This window comes from Ovis aries, chromosome 23 (genome assembly GCF_016772045.2).
Source record: "Ovis aries strain OAR_USU_Benz2616 breed Rambouillet chromosome 23, ARS-UI_Ramb_v3.0, whole genome shotgun sequence".
NCBI classification, from domain to species: Eukaryota; Metazoa; Chordata; class Mammalia; order Artiodactyla; family Bovidae; genus Ovis; species Ovis aries.
The window spans coordinates 50,963,898-50,988,855 of record NC_056076.1 but is presented as its reverse complement, the minus strand read 5'-3'; the positions used below and the strand labels follow the sequence as shown (position 1 = coordinate 50,988,855).

The window sequence follows — 24,958 nt, the reverse complement described above, 5'->3', positions numbered from 1 at the left end:
CCAGCGGTCATGTATGGATGTGAGAGTTGGACTGTGAAGAAGGCTGAGCGCCAAAGAATTGATGCTTTTGAACTGTGGTGTTGGAGAAGACTCTTGAGAGTCTCTTGGACTGCAAGGAGATCCAACCAGTCCATCCTAAAGATCAGTCCTGGGTGTTCTTTGGAAGGAATGATGCTAAAGCTGAAACTCCAGTACTTTGGCCACCTCATGCAAAGTTGACTCACTGGAAAAGACTCTGATGCTGGGAGGGATTGGGGGCAGGAGGAGAAAGGGACAACAGAGGGTGAGGTGGCTGAATGGCATTGCCCACTCCATGGACGCGATGGACGTGAGTCTGAGTGAACTCCGGGAGTTGGTGATGGACAGGGAGGCCTGGCGTCCTGCAATTCATGGGGTCGCAAAGAGTAGGACACGACTGAGCGACTGAACTGAACTGAACTGATGACACCCTGGCTTATTGATATGGCAGGAAATACTCAATTTCTCAGAGGGGTGGATAAATTGAAGTAGAATTGTTGCACGACTACAAGGGCATAAAATAGAGCAAGGGAAGACATACCTTGGCCTTCTGTTAGAGTGTCTCTGTAGCACCTCAGGCAATTTAGAAAATCAGGCACTCATATTCAAGTTCATCATAAGAAACCAATTTCAGGGAGCAAGATATAATAAATTCAAAATAGGGTATCAATTTATAATTCAGAATTCAGGAAGTCTAACACTACTATTTTGTCCTTGAAATATGGCCAGCGTGAAGTGAATATTGAGCTATCATAAGGCAAAATACCATTTTCAAAGATTCAGCGTGAAAATAATCTATAAAATATATTAGTAACTTTATATTGATTGCATCTTGAAATGATATTTGGAATATACTGAACTCTTTATATGTATTAAAATTTCTTCCTTTATAACGGTGACACTAGAAACCTTAAAATTACATTACGCTGTTCACCTTCGTAAGACGACGCTAGTGATTAAGACTAACCTGGGGATGATTCCCTGAGGACAGTCTAACCGGGGCGGAGGGAAAGGGGAGCAAGGGAGTGGGGGATGACAGTCACAGCCCGAGATGAAGGAAAGTAATAAGATTTGTTTTTAACAAATTATTTAAAAATAAATCCCTCTAAAATATACCCACTGTGTGGTACCACCCGGACAATACTGTGGGAAGAACGTCTTGGAGGAAGAAAAGCCCCCAAAGAACTGGAGTTCAGCATTGAAGGTTCCTGATGGAACCAACCGGGCTGGTATTGGAAGGCGAGCAGGCAGGGCGTGGGAGGGCCCCGCCCGGGAAGGAGGAGCTTCCCGGGGTGGTGCAGGGAAGGCCCAGGAGCCACGCGGCTCAGGAAACCACCCCCGCGGCGGGATAGGAGGACACCTCACTGGCCCCTCCTGCGATGACTCTCTCCCTAGGCCCTACAAAGAGGGAAAGCACCTCTTCAACCATGCCCTCTGGGCCCATGCCTACGCTACACCTCCAAAGCCGCCCCCACTGGGAACTGAAAGACCCCACCCAGGTGGGCCCCAAGGATGCCCAGGACCGCAGACGGCCAGGTGTGCGCTTGGACTGCACGCGCCTGCGCGAGAACCCCCTCCAGAAGGCTCCCAGTTTCAGCCCTCGGCGGCCTTGCTTTCGCCCCGCCTCCACCTGGCTACGTCACAAAGAGTGACGTGTAAAGCGAACAATCACAGTCCCTCTCCTCGTGAGCCAGTAGGGAACGGGGAGGGCGGGGTGGGGGGGGAGGGCAGAGGACGGACGGAGAAGGCTTTGAGGGGCAGGCTCGTCCCGGTCACCCAATCAGAAAGCTCTGGGGAGGAGCGGGGCGGGGCCCAAGAAGCGGGTGGGTGGGGTGGGGCTAGGGACAGGAGTTAGAAGGCCGCGGGGAGGAGAGGGCGGGCTCCCGGAGATTAAAAGCGGCCAATCAGAGCGCGCCGGCTTCCTTAGGAGAGCGGCGTGGGGCGTCGCCGCCGCCGCCGCCGCCGCGCGCGCCGGGGGCTGGTTGAGGCCATGAAACAAAAGAATCCCTGAGAGGGGAGCCGCGGCCGAACCTCCTTCAGCCCGCCCCGCTGCCGTCCCCACCCACCCACCTAGTTACCTGCCTCTGCCTCCTTCCCTTGCCCCTCCACCCCGCCCTCTTCGCTCTCCGGGCGGCCCTGGCGCTGCTTGGCCCGGGTCGCTCGGCCCCGCCACCTCCCCTGAGGAAAAGTGTTTGCGCGCTGAGCAGGGCCGGGGCCCTGTCCGCCATGGGGCTCGCCGCCCGCCGCGCCTGACGCGGCCGCCGCCGCCGCCGCCGCCGCCGCCATTGACAGCGCGCCGCCGCGATGCCGAGCGGCAGCTCCGCGGCCCTGGCCCTGGCGGCGGCCCCGGCCCCGCTGCCGCAGCCGCCCCCGCCGCCGCCGCCGCTGCCTCCGCCGCCGCCGCCCCCCGCGGGCGGCCCGGAGCTCGAGGGGGACGGGCTCCTGCTGAGGGAACGCCTGGCCGCGCTGGGCCTCGACGACCCCAGCCCGGCGGAACCCGGCGCCCCGGCGATCCGGGCCGCGGCGGCGCAGGGCCCGGCCCGGCGGGCGGCGGGGCCATCACCCGAGGAGCGGGTGCCGCCCGGCCGACCCGGGGTCTCGGAGGCGGCCGAGCTGGAGCTGGAGGAGGACGACGACGACGACGACGAGGAGGAGGGGGAGGACGCGGAGCTGGACGGAGACCTGCTGGAGGAGGAGGAGCTGGAGGAGGCAGAGGAGGAGGGCCGGCCGTCCCTGCTGCTGCTGTCGCCGCCCGCGGCCGCCGCCTCTCAGACCCAGCCGATCCCGGGCGGGTCCCTGGGGTCGGTGCTGCTGCCCGCTGCCGGCTTCGATGCCCGGGAGGCGGCCGCGGCGGCGGCGGCGGCGGGGGTGCTCTACGGAGGGGACGATGCCCAGGGCATGATGGCGGCGATGCTGTCCCACGCCTACGGCCCCGGCGGCTGCGGGGCGGCGGCGGCGGCGGCCGCCCTGAACGGGGAGCAGGCGGCCCTGCTCCGGAGAAAGAGCGTTAACACCACCGAGTGCGTCCCGGTGCCCAGCTCCGAGCATGTCGCCGAGATTGTCGGTCGCCAGGGTGAGTGCTAGTGGGGGGTTGGCAGGGGGGTGTCCAGCCGGGCTGGGCCCCCGGGCGTGGGTGGGGAGACGAAAGAAAGGAGCTTGGGGCTGCAAAGGCGAACCTGGCGAGGCCCCTAGGTTCACCGGGAAGGGGTGTGGGAGAAACCCGAGGGGCTGCCAGACGAGAAGATGGGTCACCTTGCGAACCCCCCGCCCCCAACGGTGTCCCTCTCCTCCTGCACGATACAAGGCGATAAGTTTCTCGAGCCACCCAGCCCGGCGGTGTCCCCTTGACTCGGCTGTATTCCTGGAACACCCCGGCTGGCGTGGCACCAGAAACAACCTGAGGTGGTAAAAGGTCGGGTCGGTTGTGGATTCGGTGTCGTGCACGAAAAGCTTCGAGATCGCAAGTTTGCGCAGCCGACTACTGTCTTTGTAGAAAGCTCTCAGCCTGCCTTACGACGGCTTTCTGGGAAGAAGAAATTGACAGAAATGGAGGCTTGGAGGGGGAACGAAGCTCATTCGGGAGGGAAGAGGGGATGTTCAAGTGGTCGTTCTTACCGCCACCCCCTCTCCACCCCTTCGCTGTTCAGAAACTTAGCTTGTTAGCTAACTCTGTTGATCGATCTTAACGGTATTCCTATACATTTTAACTCGAAAAGACCGAGTGGCTACCTTTTAGAACGCTTTAGGGTAACACGATGAAGGAAAATTGGACAGTAAAGTAATTGAGTTAAGGAACTTTCTACGTTTATACAGTTTTTAGTAGATTCTCCTCACTTGCCAGCACACCAGTACTGCAGACAGACTCCTCCCACATTGTTCAGACAAAGGACCTATGTCTCAGATTCCAGGAGTAGATTTGTGAAGGTGGGGGAAGGGGATGCCCAGAGTACCTCTCTATCCGACGTTTTTAGGGAAGGTCCTATGCTCTTTAGTGTAGCCCCCCTCCCCCCCACTTATTAAAGGAGTGAATATTCTCTGCAGCTGACTTATATGATTGAACCTGGTTGATGCATGTCTCTCTACTGTTAGGTTGAGAGCATTGTTGGGGTCAAATAAAAAGAAATGATGGCGCTGCTGCTTAAATGATCTCATCTTTCCCAAGTGGTCTAAAGTACACATAAATAAGGTCTGTCGAAATGGTGGTTTCAAATATCAGAGTTGGCTCATTTCTTAACTCTAGGATTTTAATATGAAAAATCCATCCATCTGAAATCTGGATGGAGGAGCCTATTTCAGACTGCCTGGTACTTAAAGACAGTGTTCAAAGCTGCTGCCATTCCCTTAAGAGTTTATTCCCATAGTTTGGTGAATAAATTTTGCCTGCCTTTTTTGTTTGTTTGGTTTGCTTTTGTTTTGTTTTTCCAGTACTGAAGATGCTAGTCAGGAGAGAACTGTTTCACCTCACATAGGATAAAATTATAACATCTCAAATTATAGATCCAGAATGAGTTGGTTATTCCATTAACAGCATCCGGGAATTGCTGTATATCAAGCTTACATTCTGCCAGGCATTTGAGTTTATGGCAGTTGGGAATGTAAGGTTTGTTCCAACTAACTTGCTGCCCTTAAGAAGCCAACAGTCTAATATAAACAACGAAGTGGCACTAATCTAATCTGTAATTAATGTCATTAACTATAGTGTGTGACAAAGTCGTACATGTATCAGCTGTGGAGGCCCTTGGAGAATGGATAGGACTTTAACAAATGGAAGGTGGAAGAAAGACTGAGGGACACGGTGAGGAGAGGTGGAGAAATAATCTCTAGGTACTGTTGGAAAGTTGTGAGGGGGACTGTTTGTTTTGATACTTAGTGTCTGATACTTAGCAGAGTGGGGAAAAGGCGATGGCAAGGTGTGTTCAGGCACTTCTAGGCTGGTATTTCCTCAGCACAAGTTGCTTCAGTTTGCCTATGGTGACAGTTCAGGATAACAAAGGAAAAGAACGCTTAGAGGCCAGTTTTACTAAGGGACGAGATACTGATAGCTTTTGTTTAGTTTAATATGAATTTCTGTCTTCTGTATTATACCCTATAAAGCATCGTAAAATGGCCCTTCATTAGGCAGACTGTTACCTTTTTACCACTCTATTATTTAAAAGTGAACTGAATTCCAGGTTTTTATCTTGCAGCAAATTATAGCAATGAAATAAAGTTTTTAGTTTTTCCTCTTAGGGCAGAGCTTATTAGTTAATAAGGAAACGTGAATCTATTTATGTCTTAGGACATAGAGACAAGTTGCTGACTGTTTCTTTTGCACTTAATATTTTCCCAGAGTTGACAGTACTGTTAAAAGTATGTCATCATTCTCAAGATTATCTTATCTTAAGAGCAAAAAGTTTTACCCTTTTCCTGTTCCGACCCATTCAACTAGTGGGTCATTGACCCCTTGGCCACCCCCACCCTCAGCAGCACCACTATAAAACCTGTAAAGTTATTTTCCCACTCGCACAGAGAACCAGGCAACTTCTAATGTTTGCATCCTTTTACAGTGTGATAATTTCCCCTTTCCCTAAGCCAATAAACAGGGCATATCATTTAATTTACTTCTTGCTTTGGAACAGAATTTTCTTCCTTAAGAATTATCCCTTCCTGCCGTTTTTATTCATTACCTGAAGTCATAATTTTCTGTTTGACATCTCTTAGTTGGTTTTGGAGATAATTATGTCACAGATGGAGACTTTTGTGACTTCAGCTCTGAAGCAGAGTAGGACAAATGGAATTCTGAGTCATATAGACTACCAGCTCATGTCGACGGCCTCCAGTTCCAGTGTCTTTCAGAGAAACAAGCGACTGCTTCTGATAGCCATGAAAGTTGGTAGTGTTGACCTCATATTTATACTCCCCAGCAGCATATGGTCATTTGCAAATGTTAAATTGGTCCCCCTTTTTAAGTTTGCTTCTCATTTTGAAACCAACAGTACTGGAAAATAAAGCCAGGAACTAAAGAGGCTTGTTGATAATCAAAGAAGCTCTGGAATGTAGACATCAAAAGTAAACCTGACAACAGATTTAAGACCTAACTTTTAAAAAATGTAGGACCTGCGAGATACAGCCACAGCGGTTAACAGGACGTTTAATTTAAATCAGTGGACTTTGCTCCAATTTGTATAGTCATTGAGAAGCAGTTAGACTGAAAAATGAATTAAAGTACAACCCTACTTAACAATGGTATAAATAAATATTGAATGTCATAAGTTGAGTTGTTTTAAAGACTTGTAAAGGTTTTTTAGTACAGTTTAAGATCAGTGTACATCTTAAACTATTTTCATGAGTGATTTCGTTGATGGTATATGTGTGTTCTCTAACCTAGTTGAGAAAAGTTATTTCTGGCTCTGCGTGTATGTGTCTGTGTGCGCGCGGGTGCACCTGTCCATGGTATTTTTCAGGCAAGAATACTGGATAGGTTGCCATTCCCTATACCAGAGGATCTTCCTGACCCAGGGATGGAACCCACGTTTCCTTGCAGGCAGATTCTTTGTTGCTGAACCATTGCGGAAGCCTCTTTTTTTGTTGTACACTCTGTCAAAAAATATCTAAGCTAATAATCTCAATATGTGAATATTTATGAATAATACATATGCTGATATACTATACATTTTTTAAACATGTAAACAGTTTAAAAGGATGAATTAAAGATGGAAATTGGAGTGTTTTGATATTTTCTCCTGCACCCCAGTGACTTTTCTTGTACCCTGTTTTGGCTATTACTGAGCTAGACCGTATAAATTTTTTTTCTTAATTGAGCTACTCTGTTTCCACTGATCCCCAGTGATTGTGTATATTGCCACTTTTTAAAACAGACAATATGACACATTGTTTTAGGTTGTCTTAAATACATCCTTGGGAAAATTTTCCCCAGTTTCCTACAGTGGAACAAGTTTTCAGGTTCTAAAAAGAGAAAGTTTGGTACTGTACATAAATTCCCTGTTTAAGAAGAAATATCTATTTCATGAGGAGAAATAGTTTCCGAATAATACTAAAGCACAGTGTCTTTTTCTTTTGAGGGGAGGGTTGTTGGCATTCACTCTTCCAGGTACTATACTACCTGCCATTTAACTCTGGTAGGTGGTTATCCCCATTTTACAGACATAGAAACTGAGGGGCTAATAGATACTTTGCTCAGGTAGTGGAACTTGGGGTTAGACCAATTGTTTGATAATGGGGATAAAGTTCTCAATTTTGCATTGCTGCCTCAGTAAGCATCTTGCTCAGGAAGTATATTTTGGGTCAATTTCAGTCCTAAACGTGATTTAGGATGCTGTGTTTCTAATATGCATAGCTTAAAATATCATCACTGTCCAAATTAATTTACTTAATAAAATTTTGGTGTCCAGAAGGCACACGCATCGTTCTAACATTCTATTTCTATTATGTCTAACTAGATATTCGCTATCATTTATAATTCAGAAAGTTAATTTGTATGTATATACATGCCAAAAAATTAAACATTGTCATTTTTTTAGACTTTAAGATCCAAATTATAGTTTATATTAGCTCTGGAACCTTGTTTTGCAGATGGGTGGGGAATCCATTGCCTTTTCTTCCTGCCTTATTCAGCTAATGAACTATTTTGATTCACTAAGGAGGAAATGGAAAATAAAGTGGTAATTCAAGGGTGTGTTTTCTGCCCCCTGGTAGAAATGCCAGTGACCTAAAACTGATGCAGGGAGTCAAGTATTTGAGACCTATAGAGATTTCCTCAAGGAATAGTTCCAGCAATGTCTATGGGTTGGGATTCTAGATCTTACATCTTACATTTTCAAAGAAAGGTGGAATTTAGTTATAAGATCGTGCTTAATAGTTATGGGTCTGGTTTTGAATTAATTTAATATTTGCACAGATGGAAGAATTTGTTGCTTGTGTCTTAAACTGATGACAAATTATTTTAGAATATATGTTTTACTATAAAAATATGTGTTGAAAGCTGTCCCAAATTGCCCTTAGCAGTCCTTGCTCAGCTGTGATATGTTGGAAAGAGATAGCAATCAGAAGTTAAACTTCCTAAATTCTGATTACTCTGTGTCAGTAAGTCACTTTGTGGCCTTGGACAAATCACTCCCTAGGATTCAGATTCCTCTTCTTCAGCTGGGTATAGGCGTATCTACAGTACCTCTAGGGACTGTGAATTGTACACAAATAAATTGACATACATGAAACTAAATGATAAACGCATACTACTGTTGTTAAGTTAAATCTGAAATTAATTGTTCGTCTCGTTCACCTTTTCTCTGCTTTAGCAGACAGTTTCACACATTTCTGTATCCTTCTAATGTGACAGAACTGAAAGGAACTGATATCTAAATGCCTGTTAGGCACATGGCACTTCTATCCAGATAGGCATGAATGATGCTGTAATAACAAAGAACCCCAACATCTCAGTATTAAAATGACCAGCAATTTATTTCTTTTTCACAGGGGCTCTGCTCATTTTGGTCATTCAGGGTCTTAGACCAGCAAAGCAGCCACCATTTCAAGTGGGGCTGGTCTTCCTCTCTTTGCCTGAAGGATGAGACGGTGGTGTAGCACACATTGGTCTTTAAATGTTAGACCTGAAGTAGCGTGGTGATCACATCCACTCATGTTTCATTAATCAGAACAAGTTATCTGGCCACTCCTAACTTCAAGTGGGTGAGAAATTGCATTACAATCATGTGCCCACAGGAGAGAGCCAGAATGTTCATGAACAGCCATGATGACTATCACAGTATTAAGTCTGTGGGATTGTGGCTGAATTTTTTTAGTGTAATTTATGCCTTAATAGCATTTGTAATTTCAACTCAAAATGAAACAGAGAGAGATAAAAATGTTCATAAGATACTAAATAGGAAAGTGTGTTTGCAATTTAAAACTCCTTGAGGAACTTCCCTGGCAGTCCACTGGTTAAGACTCTGGGCTTCCACTACAGAGGGCTCATCTGATCCCACAACCCACATGCTGTGGTAAAAAAAAAGAACACAAACTCCTTTAGGAAACTCCAAAGAGATTATGAATAATCTATTTTAAAACCTCATTGATCTTCAGGTGATTCTAAAATGATATGTTTATCAAACTGCATCTTAATCCTTCCCAAATGGCTTATATACCATGATGCCTGTTTAGTCTTTAACTCTTCTCCCCATACTACCATTAGGTACCCTATAGACATTTATAGTGATTACATATGATATTTAAGCTTTTTAAATTATTTTCTAACATTAGTAATACCAAGCCAAACTATACTAAATTGAATATGTACAGTGCAGTGTTATTTTGAATCCTTTTGAGTCTTTATTTCAGTGATTGATTCCAAGAATTCTAAGTTACACTACATAGTTGTACCACCTCTTTCATGCCAGGGTTCAGGATTTAAGAACAATTCATGTGGGCATGGCTTGTTGCCTTTGTCCAATAAGCAGAAACTGCAATTCATTGTATGCCTGGTTTGACCATAAGTAAAGTGGTATCATGCAATAAAATAAAACTAGGCCTTAAAATAATAAAGAAAATTATTTAACGAATTGCAGATATAGTTGCAGATAAGCATAAAGCTTCATCTTAAACACAATTAGAGAAGAGTGGAGAGGGACTAGTTGCAAACTTCTAGAAGGTTACCAGTGTAAAATGTTTGCCCTTTGGGCTGACCTCCTTTCTATACCGCTGTCCCCTCGCCTTTGGCTTATCTTCTACCTTTCTACCAGTACCTGCAGCAAGGACACTGAGCTTGGAGTTAAACTTGTTTAGAGACATGGTTTTACCATTTGTTGCCTGTGACCATGGACAAATCACTTAAGCTCACTGAGTCTCAGTTTCCTCTTTGGGGAAAAACTTGTTCCATCTATAGTCTGAAAGAGAATCATTTACACATGAATCTGATTCCATTATATAGTTCCCAAACAGAAGTAATTCTGAGTTTCTATTAACATCCTCTAATGGACATGAACATAATTTTAAAATCCCCAGTTAGGAAAATTGTTCTATCTCTCATCTCTAATTGACACCCACTTCTAGGTGTCACAGGTTTAGTGAAAGGCCAAATGGAGCCCTTTTTTGTTACGTATGTGGATCCTCTTGTCTAAATTAAGTGAAAAAGGAGAGGGGGGGGATTTTAAATTTAGTTTAACCTCTGTTTTTAAAAATACCTCATGTATTTTAGGAATTCTCCACTTGTAAGAATCAACTGGGGAAAGAAGGCAGGTTGAGAAAGTGGTGGCTTTAGGGAATTGGGGCATTTCAGAGACGTTAGTTTGTAACTTTGGGCAATTCTTGGCTTCAGTTTTCTCCACAAATAAAGTGAGATTGGACTAGATTATCTCTTGTAACTCTTATATTATCTTTGCCCAAGAAGAGTTCCTAAAATCATGTAAACCAGATTTAAAATTACCAATTAGATTGACTTCAACATATCTCCTCCCAGTTTTGTAAAATTAATATCTTAAACATATTTTTCATAATCTAAATATAAGTTTTATCTTTAGGATTTAAGGATTTAATGTTTTTAACTTCCTAGAGAAAATCTACTCACTTGAGTTTTTCTTTAAAAATAATAACATTTAAATGTGTCAAGTAGTATGTCATCTCATTTGATCCATTCTTATTGCAACCATACAGATAAGGAAACAGGTCTGTGAAGACGTAAGTAACTTACCTAGGGTCTCAAGCTAATAGAATTAGAGACTTCAGTGCTCTCAACTCTGTAAGTGGTAAACAAGCAGACAAAGCAGCGAGGATATAAAGGACTTGAACAGAACACCGACACAAGCCAGTGGTATAAGAAGAGAAAATGATCGATCAGTATCTGTACATGAACACGTATAGACGACAAATCCTTTTGATGCTTGAAGTTGGATACAGGTCAGTGAGGGCAGAACTGAATCTCAGTCGTCTTAATCTCGGTTAAATTACCTGAAATGTAGCAGATACTTGCTGTTTATTTTTTTGAACTGAACTGTTGGACTAGAGACTTGCCATTTTAGTATTTATCACTATAGTTTTCATATTGTGAGGTTTTCTTTCCTCTTGCCTTTATCTCCAACCCTTTACCTGAGGAGTCAGTCAACCAAAAGTTGTTTGGATCTGTTTGTTCTAGATGCTACTTGACTTAGGGTATTATATGTCTGTATGAATACTGGTAATAAGCAAAACTAAAAAGTCACATAAAACTGAAGTGTTGACGAAGTGATATCTGATGTGAAACCGTATTCTTAACAAAATTTCAGCAATTTTTGACTGGAGCTGCAAGAGGGACCCTTAACAGGGAAAGGAAAGCTATTTCTGTATTGTACATTTAAGAATCTATTACGTTGTTAATCTAAACGGTTTATTTAAATGTTGAGTTAAGTTGTGTGTGTAAGAAGCACTCTTACTGGGTTTATCTGATATTCACCAGTCTTTGAAGCTAATAATACTGAAAAATTGAGTCCTTATAAAATTGTAGGAGCTTTTGAATAGCCTGTCAAGATTATTCCAAGAGGAAAGGGTCTTACTTATATGTACAATCATTTAAGAATATGATCCCCCCTCATTAATTCTAATATATCATGAAATATACATATAAAATAATGTGTTTCTCTAATGCTTTTAGAGAAAAATAGTATGGAGTAGTGAGAGGAGTGTGGAGACAACTTGTGTTTGAGGTCGGGCTTTCCAGCTGGGAGATCTTTCCAACCTCTTTCAGTTTGTTTCCCATCCTTCCTAAAGCTATCAAGCTAGTCATCACTCTGTTACGATGATTAAATGAAAACATAGGAGAGTTTTGAAAACTGAAAAGTGCTCTACACGTTTATTATTTCAAAGGCAAGCCTGTTGGCTCATTTTACTTATGAAATACTTGAACTGGTGGGGGTGGAGTGGGGAGAGGGGCTAGAGAGCCTAAAAAGCTCTCCTTTACTGAGCACCTACTTGAATAACGGGCACTGAGATTAGTATTTTAATACGTTATTTCATTTAATCTTTGCAACAACCAAGTGAGAGAAGTAACTTTCATTACAGTTTCTGGGCTTTCCAGGTGACACTCAGGTGGTCTTCAGGGCAGGTGGTAAAGAAAACCCGCCTGCCAGTGCAGGAGAGCATTTAAGAGACATAGATTCAATCCGTAGGCCAGAAAGATCCCCTGGAGGAGGGCAGGGCAGCCCACGCCAGTACTCTTGCTTGGGACATCCCATGGACAGAGGGCCTGGCCTGCTATGGTACATAGGATCGCCAAGAATCAGACATGACTGAAGCAACTTAGCACACACCCAAGAAGGAGAGAGAGAGGTTTAGTGGCCTGTTAAGAGTTCACAAAGGTGGTTCGTGATGGTCTCCTCAAAGTCTTGTGCTTCCAGCTGTTACTCAACCTGCTTTTCTTGAGGAAAGCAAGGCTAGATGTGTATACATGTGAGATTGTCCCACGTGCTTTATAGCTTTCAGAAATAAGTGATTTTGTATGTCCCAGGAGAAGAGGGACTTGGTCAAAAATAAAAGCATTGGAAGGACGTAGAGGTTGAATGACCTAACATTAAAACCACAAGCAAACTGGTGGTAGATTAGAGCCCAGTCCAGCAGATAATCAGTGTTTTGATCCTTACATTTCCTTTAAACTAGACCTTGGAATAGTATTAGTAAGCTGTAGCTGTGATAGTAATAGCCATATGTATATTTGTATTACTCTTGAGTTCATAGAGCCTTCAACACACAGTCTCATCTTTTCCAATGACTGTGTTTGTTACTCAGAAGGTACACGGTGAGGGGGCAGTGCTAGGAGGATTTTCCAGGTTATTTAGGGAAATATCTGAGTAGAGACAGGAGGAACCAGCCATGTTTAGGGGATGATGAAGTCTGGGAGAAGGTAGGTGATGGCCACTTAATTAGGAGAAGGATGGGGACAGGGAAGTGGGATGGGGAGGTAATTTTTAATATCAAGCCCAGCATTCTAATTTTCTTGAAGGTAAAAAGAACTACTTCACTCTCCCCTCCCTATTTTTATTAAAGCAGGTATGTTTGTATATGTGTGTATACATTGATTTCCCTTTTAAAATAAAACCTCTTGGGGAGAATTTCTGAAGAAAGATATACCTGAGGATGACCCACAGTGGAAATATACAGACCTTAGCTTTGGTGTGTTTATAAGGGTTTTAGCTTTTAATATTTGTAGCTAATGTATGAAATGAGTGGAAAATAAAGTGAATTTTATTTCTGGAAAACAAAACGCTCTGTCGAAAATCAGCAACACTTCACATAGCATTTGGGGTTCCTTTCTTCAAAAAACAAAACAAGTTCTTTGCACCTACCAGATAGAATTTAAACTCCCCTGCCTTTGTTAAACTAAATCATCCCCCATCTGACTTGCTCCCCTAGCATTCTGCCCTCCAGTTACTTAAAGCTCCCATAGCACTGAGCCAGGTGTGGTATCCAGGCTGCCATCTTGGGCTCTCAATTCCTGCTTTGGCACTTCCAGTTCTCTTAACTCTCCTTTCCACCTGACAGAACCACCTTCTTCAAACCTAAGTTCAAATGCGTTTGAGGCCTTCTCTCGCCTTCCGTAAGCAGTAGAGCCCTGTCCTGGTCTGTGCTGCCACTGCTTTGTATGCCTGTTTTCATTACAGCAGTTACCTTGTCTCAGTATTGTTTTCATGACTGTTTCCTTTCTATACTGTCAGCTCCTGGAGAGCAGAAATTATTGTAGTTTCTGTATATCACCTGGAATTAGCCACCTGCACCTTTATAGGGCACTTGATACTTGAATTGGTAAGTTGAAGCATCAGGCTGGTGGATGTTCTGGGCCGAAGGAGGAGTGGTTTAGCTAGGAACACTTGGTCACATCCCACAGGACAAGTGGAAATGAGGTTTACTTGTCCATTTCTTACCAAATCACTCATCTCTCAACATAAACACCCTGTCTTCATTATCACCCTGGCTTACATATTTCTTTTCGACCTATTTTGATTTTTATCAGTGGTTTATCCCTTCACCCTACTTCAGTGCCTGTGATCCCCAAACTTTTCTTGTACTTGTATCTCGCTACTGCTCTGGACAGTGGGTCACTATTCTTGGGTTAGGGTTTAAGATTTTTCTGAATCCAATACTTTCCTTTGCTCAAAAGCCAGGGGCCTGGGAGAATGGAGAAATAATTGGAGGAACAGGAAATTGCTGTTGTGGTAGGCAGAATAAATCCCCTTTCCCTGAAGATGCCTACACCCTATATCCCCGGAAACTCTATGTAGATGTAGAGTATGGACCTTGAGGTGAAAAGGTTATCTGAGATCAGCTGGGTGGGTCCAGTGTAATCACATGAGTCCTTCAGCACAGAACTTTCCCAGCTGGGTCAGAAACGAGATTGGGAGAGATTTGAAGTACAAGAAGGGTTCAGTCCCCATTGCTGACTCTGAAGATGGAGAGACAGGGCCACAAGCTATGTTGGTGGCCTCCTGAGGTGGGGAATGGCCTTGAGCAGACAAGACAGCGAGAACACAGGGAGCTCAGCCCTGTGATGATAAGCAACACAATTCTACCAGTAAGCCAAGTGAGCAAGCTCTTCCCTGGAGCTTCCAGAGAGGAACGCAGTCCTGCAAACACCTTGATTTTAGCCCTGTTGAAACCCATGTTAGAACCCGCATCAGAAGTGTAAAATAAAAAATTTGTGACATTGAAAGCACTGTGTGAGGTAACTTGTTATTGGCAGCATTAGAAAACTAAAGCAGATAATAAAAGTAAAGAACAGAACAAGGTTTCTGGATTGAGGCCTCCATTGTCCTCTTAGCTCTCAGCTCCCAGAGGCCACCTACAGTTCCTTGCCATGAGGCCTCCACGGGCAGGTCAAGCGTAGGTTGCTTTCTTCCAAAAAAGCCAGAGCACATCTGACGACTTCTGCAGCCCACTGGAGAAAGCTCTTCCAAAGAACTTGTGATTAGGTCAGGCCCACCCCTGCGATCTGGATCATCTTCCTGTTTTAAGGTGAATTGATTTGGACTGTAATTATATCGACATTGCAGACTGTAATTTTGTATCTGACTCTTCTAAGTATATCATTCCACATGTTTCATGGAATTAAAAAGTGGCCTTAAAGGTCTAGTCTAGTGCTTTTAAGCTTTTCTGTGACACTCCCCCTTCCCCATCAAAAGAACATATTATTTTGCAGTCAATGACAACATATTTCATCAAAACATTTGGAGCCTATTAATGCAAACCATGGTTTGAGAAACACTGAAGACCATTTCAATTCCTTTTCTTTAAACTCCTCTCCCAGCAACAAAGGCCCTCTCCCTTTTAACTGCTCAGGCAGCTGGTAGGAGACACTCTACCCTGGGGAAGCCAGACCCAACCTTTTGCTATACCAGGAAGTGAGAAGACCAGAATTCTGGCTGCAGCTAAAGAGTTTTAAGGTGAATCACAGCCCTAGCCACAGTGATACAGAAAGGGGAAATGGGTTCCTTAAGGAGGGAGGTAAGTTAGAGACTTTATTGGGGGAATTTACTTCCAAATCAAAATAAAATGGTAACCATGAAAGTCATTAGTGCTGTCCTGGTTCTTAATCTCTACACAGTCTGGTATACAGCTTGCCATATATTTATTTGTAGCTATGAGAAAACAATTGTTAGTCCCTACCTCTTAGACTTAAAATGCTTTATTCAACTTTGAGGTTATGAAATCATTTACCCTGCTGTTCATAATTTTTTTTTTCTAAATCTCACAACTAATCAAAAGTCTGATTGATGTGCTTATTTAATCTAGTAAAATCTGTCACTTCTTCATCTCTAATTTTTAAAATTTTCTAACTTAACAACATTTCTTAAAAAAAATAATGCATTTGTATGGTTCCAAAATTTGTAAGAATTTAAAAGTATCAGGGAAATTAAGTCACCTTCCTACCCTGTTTCCCTTAGTCTCCCAGTTTTGTGACTACAAAGTATTCCCTTACATAGCTGTACCAACTTCCCACTAATACAAATAGGAATACAGAGGTTATTCGTGCCTGGGCAAGTATTCCTACAGACTTGATTCTGTGAGTGGGATTGCAGGGGCAGAAGGATGCAGGAAGTTGTGATTTTGATGGGTAGTGCATACTGCCCTCAGGCAGTTTGTACTCTGCAGCTAAGTATGAGGGCTTTCCCCCCATTCTTACTGGCACTGTTTGTTTTTGATATTTGACAGTCTTATAGGTGGGAAATGACCCCTCAATTCGTGTTCAGAGCCATTTATGTTTCCTTTTCTATGAGCTATTTTACCTATTTTTTCTGTGGTTTTTGGTGTTTTGAGATAAAAGGGCAAGTATATGGGTACCTGTGTAAGAGAAATTAGCCATTTGTGATGTGAATTGTAAATAATCTTTTTTTTAGCTTGTTTTTGCTAAGTAGGCCTTTTGGGCAGGGTAGGCTATCTTACATCCCTATCTCAGAGGTAGTCCACATTCTGTCTTCTCTGGCTTCGTAATGAGACTATCAAACACATTTTCATTAGTAACAACCATAGGCTCAGTAGTATCCGATTTAGGCGTGTGCGTATTTGTCGCTCAGTTGTGTCCAACTCTGCAACCCCATGGACTGTAGCCTGCCAGGCTTCTCTGTCCATGGGGATTCTCCAGGCAAGAATACTGGAGTGGGTTGCCATGCCCTCCTCCAATATTATACCTACTGGGTATCAAACAAAGTATTCTACTAAGGTTCATCTGACAGTTGGTTATTGTCTCAGAAGCATTTTGAGAAGTTTCTTAATTTAGCTTTCTAAGGGTTGAGAAGGGCCAACCCTAGACCCTCAAGCTAACTCTCGGTTGGTCCTTAATAGAGTTTGCCAAGTATTTTTCTCTAGGATGACCAGGACCCTCTTTGTTAGAAATGTGTGATTCTAGCAGACTGCCTTCTTGTTAGGTTATAGTGCAGAGAAGAATCTCATGTATCCAAATAATGATAGTAACTCTTCTGAGGGTGCAATAGGAAGAATTAGGCGTTCTCACCACCCCTTCAGACTTTCCTAGGAGTGTCTCCATCAGTCACACACTGGCCAATGGAAATGATTGTAGTTCTCGGCCTCAAGCAACACCACCTCTGCTGCATGAGAGTTTCCTAGATTCAGCCTGCATGAATGATAAGTGGATGTGGAAGTTTTATGGTCTTCTAAGTCACTTTCTGTGGTGGAGCAGAGTAGGAATAGATTTTCCTATACTCAGAAGTCACACTGTCAATTTAATCTTGTAGTTCATTGTAGATATAAACTTACAGTGGCACTCTGTAATAACTTGTGTTTTACAGTAGTATAACTTAGACTAACTGTAGTAACTTCTTGCTAGCCCCCAGCCCACCCTGTCCCTCTGCCCTTCTCAGCTCCTCCAGTTCCTCCACTAAGTACATTTCTCGCAGTTTTGCTTTAAGCTGTACCACCCGACCCACCCCCACCCCCCTGGTCTTCTCAGATACAACCTTCAGGTTAAAGTAAACCTGACTCAGGGAAAGGAGCGAAAGCTTCACGGAGAATAAGGCACCTAATAAACGAAAATCTGAAGGGCCATCAGGAATTAAGCAGAGCTGGTAGCAAAGGGGCTGATCGTGGAAGCAAGGAGTATGGATAGGCGATGAATATGGTGGAAGCACACCACAGAGTTGAAGGAGTGAGGAAGGGGAAAGGAGGGGTAGGGTATAAGGCTATAGAGAGGTAGGTCCAGGCACAAGGCCAGCTTCTGCGTGCCGCACTGTCTGGACTTTATCCTTATGGTAAGAGGGAGTCATTAAAGCCTTATGCAAATAAGTGAGCCTTCGATCGTCGCTTTTCAGGAAGCATCATCTACCTAAAGTGGAGGTAGAGAGCTGATTGGAATGAGGCGAGAATGGAGGAAAGGAGACCTATTTCAGGTGGGGTCGAGGGTACTAGTGCAGTCACACAAGTTAGGAATGATGTCCAGAAAGAATTAGCTTTTGTACATTACGGATTTGTTGAGGGCAGGAAAAAAAAGTTTTAAGAAAACCATCTGCTCAGGTTGTGGCGTGTGTTTTTCAGTAGCATCTAACTGCTTTATTTTGAGAAACTAGGAATAGCATGATACAGTCACGAGAAGAAATCTGTTCTGGCAAGCTTCACATTAAGGTCTTTGAAAAGCATAACCCCAGAGTCTTATGCCTTAGCGTATATCTGGCATCTTAAGTTACTGTTCGAAACCCTCCAGTGTTACACAGTTGGCACTGGTAATGGCTGATTACTCCAAAAAGTAATCTTTGGGTAGTTATACATATGTATCTCAGATATTTTATTTATTTAACTTAAATATACTTAGGATTTAGAACCAAAGCCTTTTATTTGAGAATGGGACTGCCAGCCATTATAGTCCTTCAATAAAACCACACCCAATGACCATACTCCATACAATTTCCAATATGTTTCTTTTGAATTTAGCAAGAACTTCACAATGAACACAGAATTACTCTGGGTCAGTTTTTTTACCCCAAGATTTTACAGTTGTCTCACCCATAGTTCAACAGCATCTTTTTTTTTCTTTAAGTACTCATCATTATTGAAATTTTTAAAAATAATCAATTTTGATACAAATTCCATGTCTTGTATTTATATATCACTGCTTTATGTAATTATTAATTTAGTTAATGCATGAGTTCAGTTAGCATAAACAGATGGGGATAAAGACAACTCATTCTTAGTTAAGCCTGAAATCCAACTGATGGAACAGAAATGAGATGATGTGCTAACTTTGAGCACTTTGCTATTGTCATCAATTGAGTTTTACAGAGGAGAGAATGATGTTGAAGTAAAATGACGAGACAGTTAAGTGGAAGTCAGTTGGAGAACTTCTATCATCAGTATAGTTCTGTGGAATTTGAGGTTCTAGGACCAATAACAAAGACTATAGACTATGAAGTCAGACTAGGTTTAACGGTGGCTCTGCCTCTTACTTGCTGAGTGAACTCAGGCATGTTACACAATATTTCTGCGCTTTATTTTCCTTAGCAATAAAAGGAGTGTAACAGTCTCATCCTTAGGGTTGTTATGTAGATTAAATAAGATGATAGGTATCGTCTCACATTGTACATTAATATTTTTTCTTTGCCACCAACACCCTGCAAGGTAGTAAACTATTAGTGTTCTGAAAGTCAAATCCACTCATAGTGTAGCTGGCCTATTTCATGCATCATTCGCAATGACTAATAACAAGAGGAGGAAAACTATAAGCCTGTCCTCTGAGTTAAAGGCCTTCAGTGGAGGCGTCTCCTCTTTGCTGAGAATGAGAGGTCACAGGAAAGTACCCTCAGGACCCAGGAGTCATAGTGGAACTAGGAAAGCTTTATCAGCATTTAGTGATAAGAAATACGCTCAGACTTAAAGAGGGACGGAAAAACTGCCCCAAACCAGACTGTTATCCTGAAAGGAGCTTTCTGTAATTTGTCTTTTTCAATATTGTTGAAGTAGATGTTGATACTTAAAAAATATTTTCTTTCTAACAGGTTGTAAAATTAAAGCGCTGAGAGCCAAGACGAACACGTATATCAAAACACCAGTTCGTGGTGAAGAGCCCATTTTTGTTGTCACTGGACGGAAAGAAGATGTTGCCATGGCCAAACGAGAAATCCTGTCAGCTGCAGAGCACTTCTCCATGATTCGTGCATCTCGAAACAAAAATGGCCCTGCCCTGGGCGGGCTGTCCTGCAGCCCTAATCTGCCGGGTCAGACCACCGTTCAAGTCCGAGTGCCCTATCGTGTCGTAGGGCTGGTGGTCGGACCCAAAGGAGCAACCATTAAAAGAATCCAGCAGCAGACCCACACGTACATAGTGACTCCGAGCAGGGACAAGGAGCCCGTCTTTGAAGTGACAGGGATGCCCGAGAATGTTGACCGAGCCCGAGAAGAGATTGAGATGCATATTGCCATGCGCACAGGAAACTACATTGAGCTCAACGAAGAGAATGACTTCCATTACAACGGTACCGATGTCAGCTTTGAAGGTGGCACTCTGGGCTCTGCGTGGCTCTCCTCCAATCCCGTTCCTCCTAGCCGCGCCAGAATGATCTCCAATTATCGAAATGATAGTTCCAGTTCCCTGGGAAGCGGTTCCACAGATTCCTACTTTGGAAGCAATAGGCTGGCTGACTTTAGTCCAACAAGCCCATTTAGCACAGGAAACTTTTGGTTTGGAGATACACTACCTTCTGTAGGCTCAGAAGACCTTGCGGTTGATTCTCCTGCCTTTGACTCTCTACCAACATCCGCTCAAACTATCTGGACTCCGTTTGAACCAGTTAACCCACTCTCTGGCTTTGGGAGTGATCCTCCTGGTAACATGAAGACTCAGCGTAGAGGAAGTCAGCCATCTACTCCTCGTCTGTCTCCTACCTTTCCTGAGAGCATTGAACACCCACTTGCTCGGAGGGTTAGGAGCGACCCACCTAGTACAGGCAACCATGCTGGCCTTCCAATATACATCCCTGCTTTTTCTAATGGTACCAATAGTTACTCCTCTTCCAACGGTGGTTCCACCTCTAGCTCACCTCCAGAATCAAGACGAAAGCACGACTGTGTGATTTGCTTTGAGAATGAAGTTATTGCTGCCCTAGTTCCATGTGGCCACAACCTCTTCTGCATGGAATGTGCCAACAAGATCTGTGAAAAGAGAACGCCATCATGTCCAGTTTGCCAGACAGCTGTTACTCAGGCAATCCAAATTCACTCTTAACTATATATATATACATAAATACTATATCTCTATATGGACTCGTAAAGGCATGGGTATAATGGTACCCCCAGTAAACTTCCTAATGAATTCTTATGACTGTTATCAGGCTTTATTGGGATTAGGCTAAAGTTGTTAGTAAACTTATAAAAGGCTGCTATGGTAACACTAAACCTAAGTGGTCTCTTGTCTTAGTTTGGTTTGAATTATTAATCTTATCCTGTAGACCCAGAGACATAGCTTGTGTAAGAATTGCTAAAGCTGATGTTCAACTCGGCTGAGTGAAGATAATCATAGGTTATGTGAACCTATGAGAAAAGTGTATACGTCTAAGATTTCCAAATGATGGGTCCCAAAGCCTAACCACATTAAGAGTTTATGGAGGGTACGCGGCATTACAGATGACTCAGACACTTCCAGGGCTGCCTTCTTTACACTGCCAGTTTTGACAAAACAGGTCCGTTTGTTTTTTATTTTACAACAACTTATGCCTAATTCTGCAGGATTGCAAGTAACTTTTTAATGCATTGTGGTTACTTATTGGTAATAATAGGGCTGATGGCAGTTTACTCTATCACTGGTTATAATTTGGGACAAAAACTGCTACATTGACCTTCATCTCGCCCAGAGTGCTCCCGGCTGGTCTGATCAGTGGAGCAGGAATGCAGTTGTATCGATCGTGAATTCCTACCCATTGCCTCCCTCGGTGAATGTGGAAATGGCCACCTGGGTTTTTCCATTCCAGGAAAGGCTTTGGGGTGCACCTGCATTGGCTAATAATTGAGGATACGAACATTCCATTCATTAGTCTGATCAAGCTATTGATTAATTTTTAGACTATAGATCAAAATGTGAAACATTTTATGTTCAATCCATATTTGTCTTGCACATTATAAATGTATTTTTATTTTTTAGTAATTTAGGGGAGGGGGAGGGAGAGTGGGGTAACAATGCCCTTAGCATATTTACAGAAGCAGCTGTGACGACCTCCAATCAGTTTACTTCATTTCAAAACTTGTTTCCAATCACAAGGAAAGATTTCTTTAAGATACACTTTTTACATTTCACCTGTGGATGTCTGTGACTTTTCATCCTCAGTATGTTCCCAAATCTGCTGGCATTGAATGGATAAAACATTATACTGGTGGGTTTTTCTACTAATTATTTTTTGAAGCGTTATTTTCCCAACAAAAAAGAGCTTTTTTTCTCAGTATAACAAAAATTGAAATCCTATGTGTATTGAATAGTAAATAGACAAATTTTATTTTTTATTTCCACTTGAAGAGTTACATTTCGTATAAAAGTTTACAAATAACGGTTTTTATTTTGATTTTTTCAGTATAAAAAATTGCCTTGATGGCATATTATGATGTAATGCTAATTGCTTGTAGAATAGTTAAATGTCAGTATTGAAACCTAATCTTTAGCTGCCGTCTTGTAGATACAAACGAATGTTCACCAAGCATGTATTTTGTATTTTGTTGCATTGTACACTGCAACTAATAAGCCAAGGAATCGACATATATTAGGTGCGTGTACTGTTTCTAAAAACCACAAACTAAGAATGATAAATTATCAATATAGTTTAGTATTTGCTAATTTTACTACACTCTTTTGTTATGTATATGTAGGGAAGTCATAGGGATTATAAATTCAATTTGAGTAAAGTTTAAAACCATATATTTTATGATAAAGGGCCTTTAACTTAAGATGGCCAAAGCACTGATATTATATATTTGCTGTAAAGAGAATTATAAGAGTTTTATTTTTCTGATATTAAAAGTTACTTAATAAAGACTTGTTTCCATTAACTTGAATGTATTCTCCTTGGTGTTTTTCATGTATTCCTTAGTTTACGCTGGAAGACTGCTACTTGCCAGAATTGAAAACGTCCTTTAACAAGAGTTTCTCCTCTCCCTAGCCAGTGATCCATGTTCTAGGTGTGGAATGTGTTGTAGCGTCTTTCTTTGAATAAGTGTCACATTATAATAAATCTAGAGATTTGGCGAGTTTTAGATTATATAGTTGCATGTTTATATAGTTGACCACATAATCACTGTTAATCTAATATGCATAAAATAGTGATTTATACATATTAATGTTAACTAACGTCCTGAACTCAACTTAGACTTAGTTTTTATCCTTTGTTACAGATTGTCCTTTTATCACCAAAACTATAAAACAAATTTTTTCTAGTATGAAGGTGCAAGTTTTTAACTTTTAATTCTGAAGTACCTTCTGAAAGACTTTGTGGTTGATTAAAAATATATATATATATTGCTCCATTAATGAAAATGACTTTGCTGACTAGAATAAATTGTTGCTTTTTGGTAAAAAGCAAGAATAAAGACACTTCTGGATTGTTTTACTGAAACCAAAATTCTGTCCTTAGTACTTAGGGGTATTACACAGCCATAGGAAATCTTTCCATCATAAGTTTTGAACAAATTCTCAGGCTGTGCTAGATAACTCTGGAATGTATAGATTTGGTGATGGGCAGGATCATTGCCCTGTGGAATTATTTCACTCATTTTAGGATTAGCCTCCAGAAGTATGAAAGTCAGATTATTTGACTATGTTGTAGTTTTACAATTCCAGCATAGACTGAGAGGTGAATATGAATTTTAACTTGCACATAGTATAAGGTCAAGATCTTTCAGAGGACCTTGAAAATAATCTCCAAGGCTTTCCTTGCCAAAACTTTGTCTGAAATTAATATCAGCAAAATTGATAAACACTTTTCCAAGGTCTCCGTCTGAACCTGCCTTCCCTCATAAGCCTACATCCATTTTCTTGTTCAAGGAAGTACCAGGAGAGGGCCTCCATGGACCCTGTGGACCAGTGTTAGCAGAGAATTGTTGCACCATACTGGATAATCTGCAGTGTGGATAATCAAGGATTAGACAAACCTGTTGAAAACTTGACATTATTTGTTTACACGGCCTTAGAGGCTAGATGCGAAGCTGCAAATGTGAGGATCAGATAACAGCTTAGTTATAATGTTATGTGACTCTTTCTATAAAGGAATTTATCAAAGTGTCCACTTGCAAAATAGGTTTTTAGCAAGAGTGAGAAAGGCTAGAAGAGTTAGGTTTAGAAAATAGAACAGGAATGTTACTACACTTCAAGTTATTCTTATCAGTGGATGTGTTAGCATAAAAACAGACACATCCTCAATCTGCTACCAACCTCCCCTCAAATATTCTCCCTTTCTCGTTCCAAAACTGTACAAATAATGCAGGATAGTGATACTTATAATACAGGCATAGCTCTGATACACCATGAGTTCAGTTCAAGGCCACCACATATAAAAGTTATTTATACTGGACTACAGTCTGTTCAGTGTGCAATTGCTATTGTATCAAAGGAACAGTGTACATACCTTAATTTTAAAATACTTCATTGCTAAAAAATGCTAACCAGTACCTGAGCCTTCAGTGGGTCATTCTCTCTTTGCTGGAAGGTCTTGCCTCCATGTTAATAGCTGCTGACCAAGGTGGTGGTTGCCGAAGGTTGTGTCATTTTCTTAAAACAATAGAGTTTGCCACATCAGTTAACTCTTCCTTTCACAAAAGATTTCTCTGTAGTGTGTAAGGCTGTTTAGTAGCATTTTACCCACAGTAGAACTCCCTTCAAATTTGGAGTCAATCTTCTCAAATCCCATGCTGCCCTATCAACTAAATTTATGTCCTATTCTTAATCCTTTGTCATCATTTCACCAGCCTTAACGTTATCTTCACCAGAAGTAGGTTCCATCTGAAAAGACCTTTCTATTTGCTCATCCATAAGCACCTCCTCCACTAAAGTCTTTATCATGAGGTTTCAGCAACTGAGTCACATCTCGAGGCTTAACTTCTAATTCTACCCATCTTGCTGTTTCCACCACATCTGCAGTTCTGTCACTAAAATCTTGAACCCCTCAAAATCATCTCTGTGGGTTGGATTCAACTGCTTCCAGTTTGTTAATGTTGGTGTGTTGACCTGTTCCCATGAATCATGAATGTTTTTGATGGCATCAAGAACTCTTTCTAGGTTTTTCAGTCGACTTTGCCCAGATCCATCAGAGAACACACTATCCATGGCAGCTATAGTCCTAATACGTTTGTCAGAAAAACTGGACTTGAAACTCCTTGACGCGTGGGCTGCAGACTGAATGTTGTGTTCGTCTCATTGTACAGCTTCCATCAGAGTTCTTGGTTGACCAGATGCATTTTCATGAGCAGTAATATTTTGAAAGGAATCCTTTTTTTTTTCCCCCCTAGC

General features: G+C 42.4%; 1 protein-coding gene across 1 annotated transcript; it reads left to right on the top strand.

Moving 5' to 3' along the window:
- The first annotated feature begins 2,008 nt into the window (after window positions 1–2,008).
- On the top strand, window positions 2,009–22,512 carry MEX3C (mex-3 RNA binding family member C). Its single transcript, XM_027960720.3, has 2 exons — window positions 2,009–3,091; window positions 19,473–22,512. Exons 1-2 carry the CDS (start codon window positions 2,323–2,325, stop codon window positions 20,696–20,698), a joined length of 1,995 nt encoding a protein of 664 aa, XP_027816521.2. The 5' UTR covers window positions 2,009–2,322; the 3' UTR covers window positions 20,699–22,512.
- The last annotated feature ends 2,446 nt before the right edge of the window (window positions 22,513–24,958 follow it).

What these genes read in the sequence shown, in the direction of transcription:
- MEX3C (XM_027960720.3), top strand. Translation starts at nt 2,323, where the DNA reads ATGCCGAGCGGCAGCTCCGCGGCCCTGGCCCTGGCGGCGGCCCCGGCC. An exon ending in CGAGATTGTCGGTCGCCAGG is followed by an intron (nt 3,092 to 19,472) that starts GTGAGTGCTAGT and finishes TCTTTCTAACAG; the next exon opens with GTTGTAAAATTAAAGCGCTG.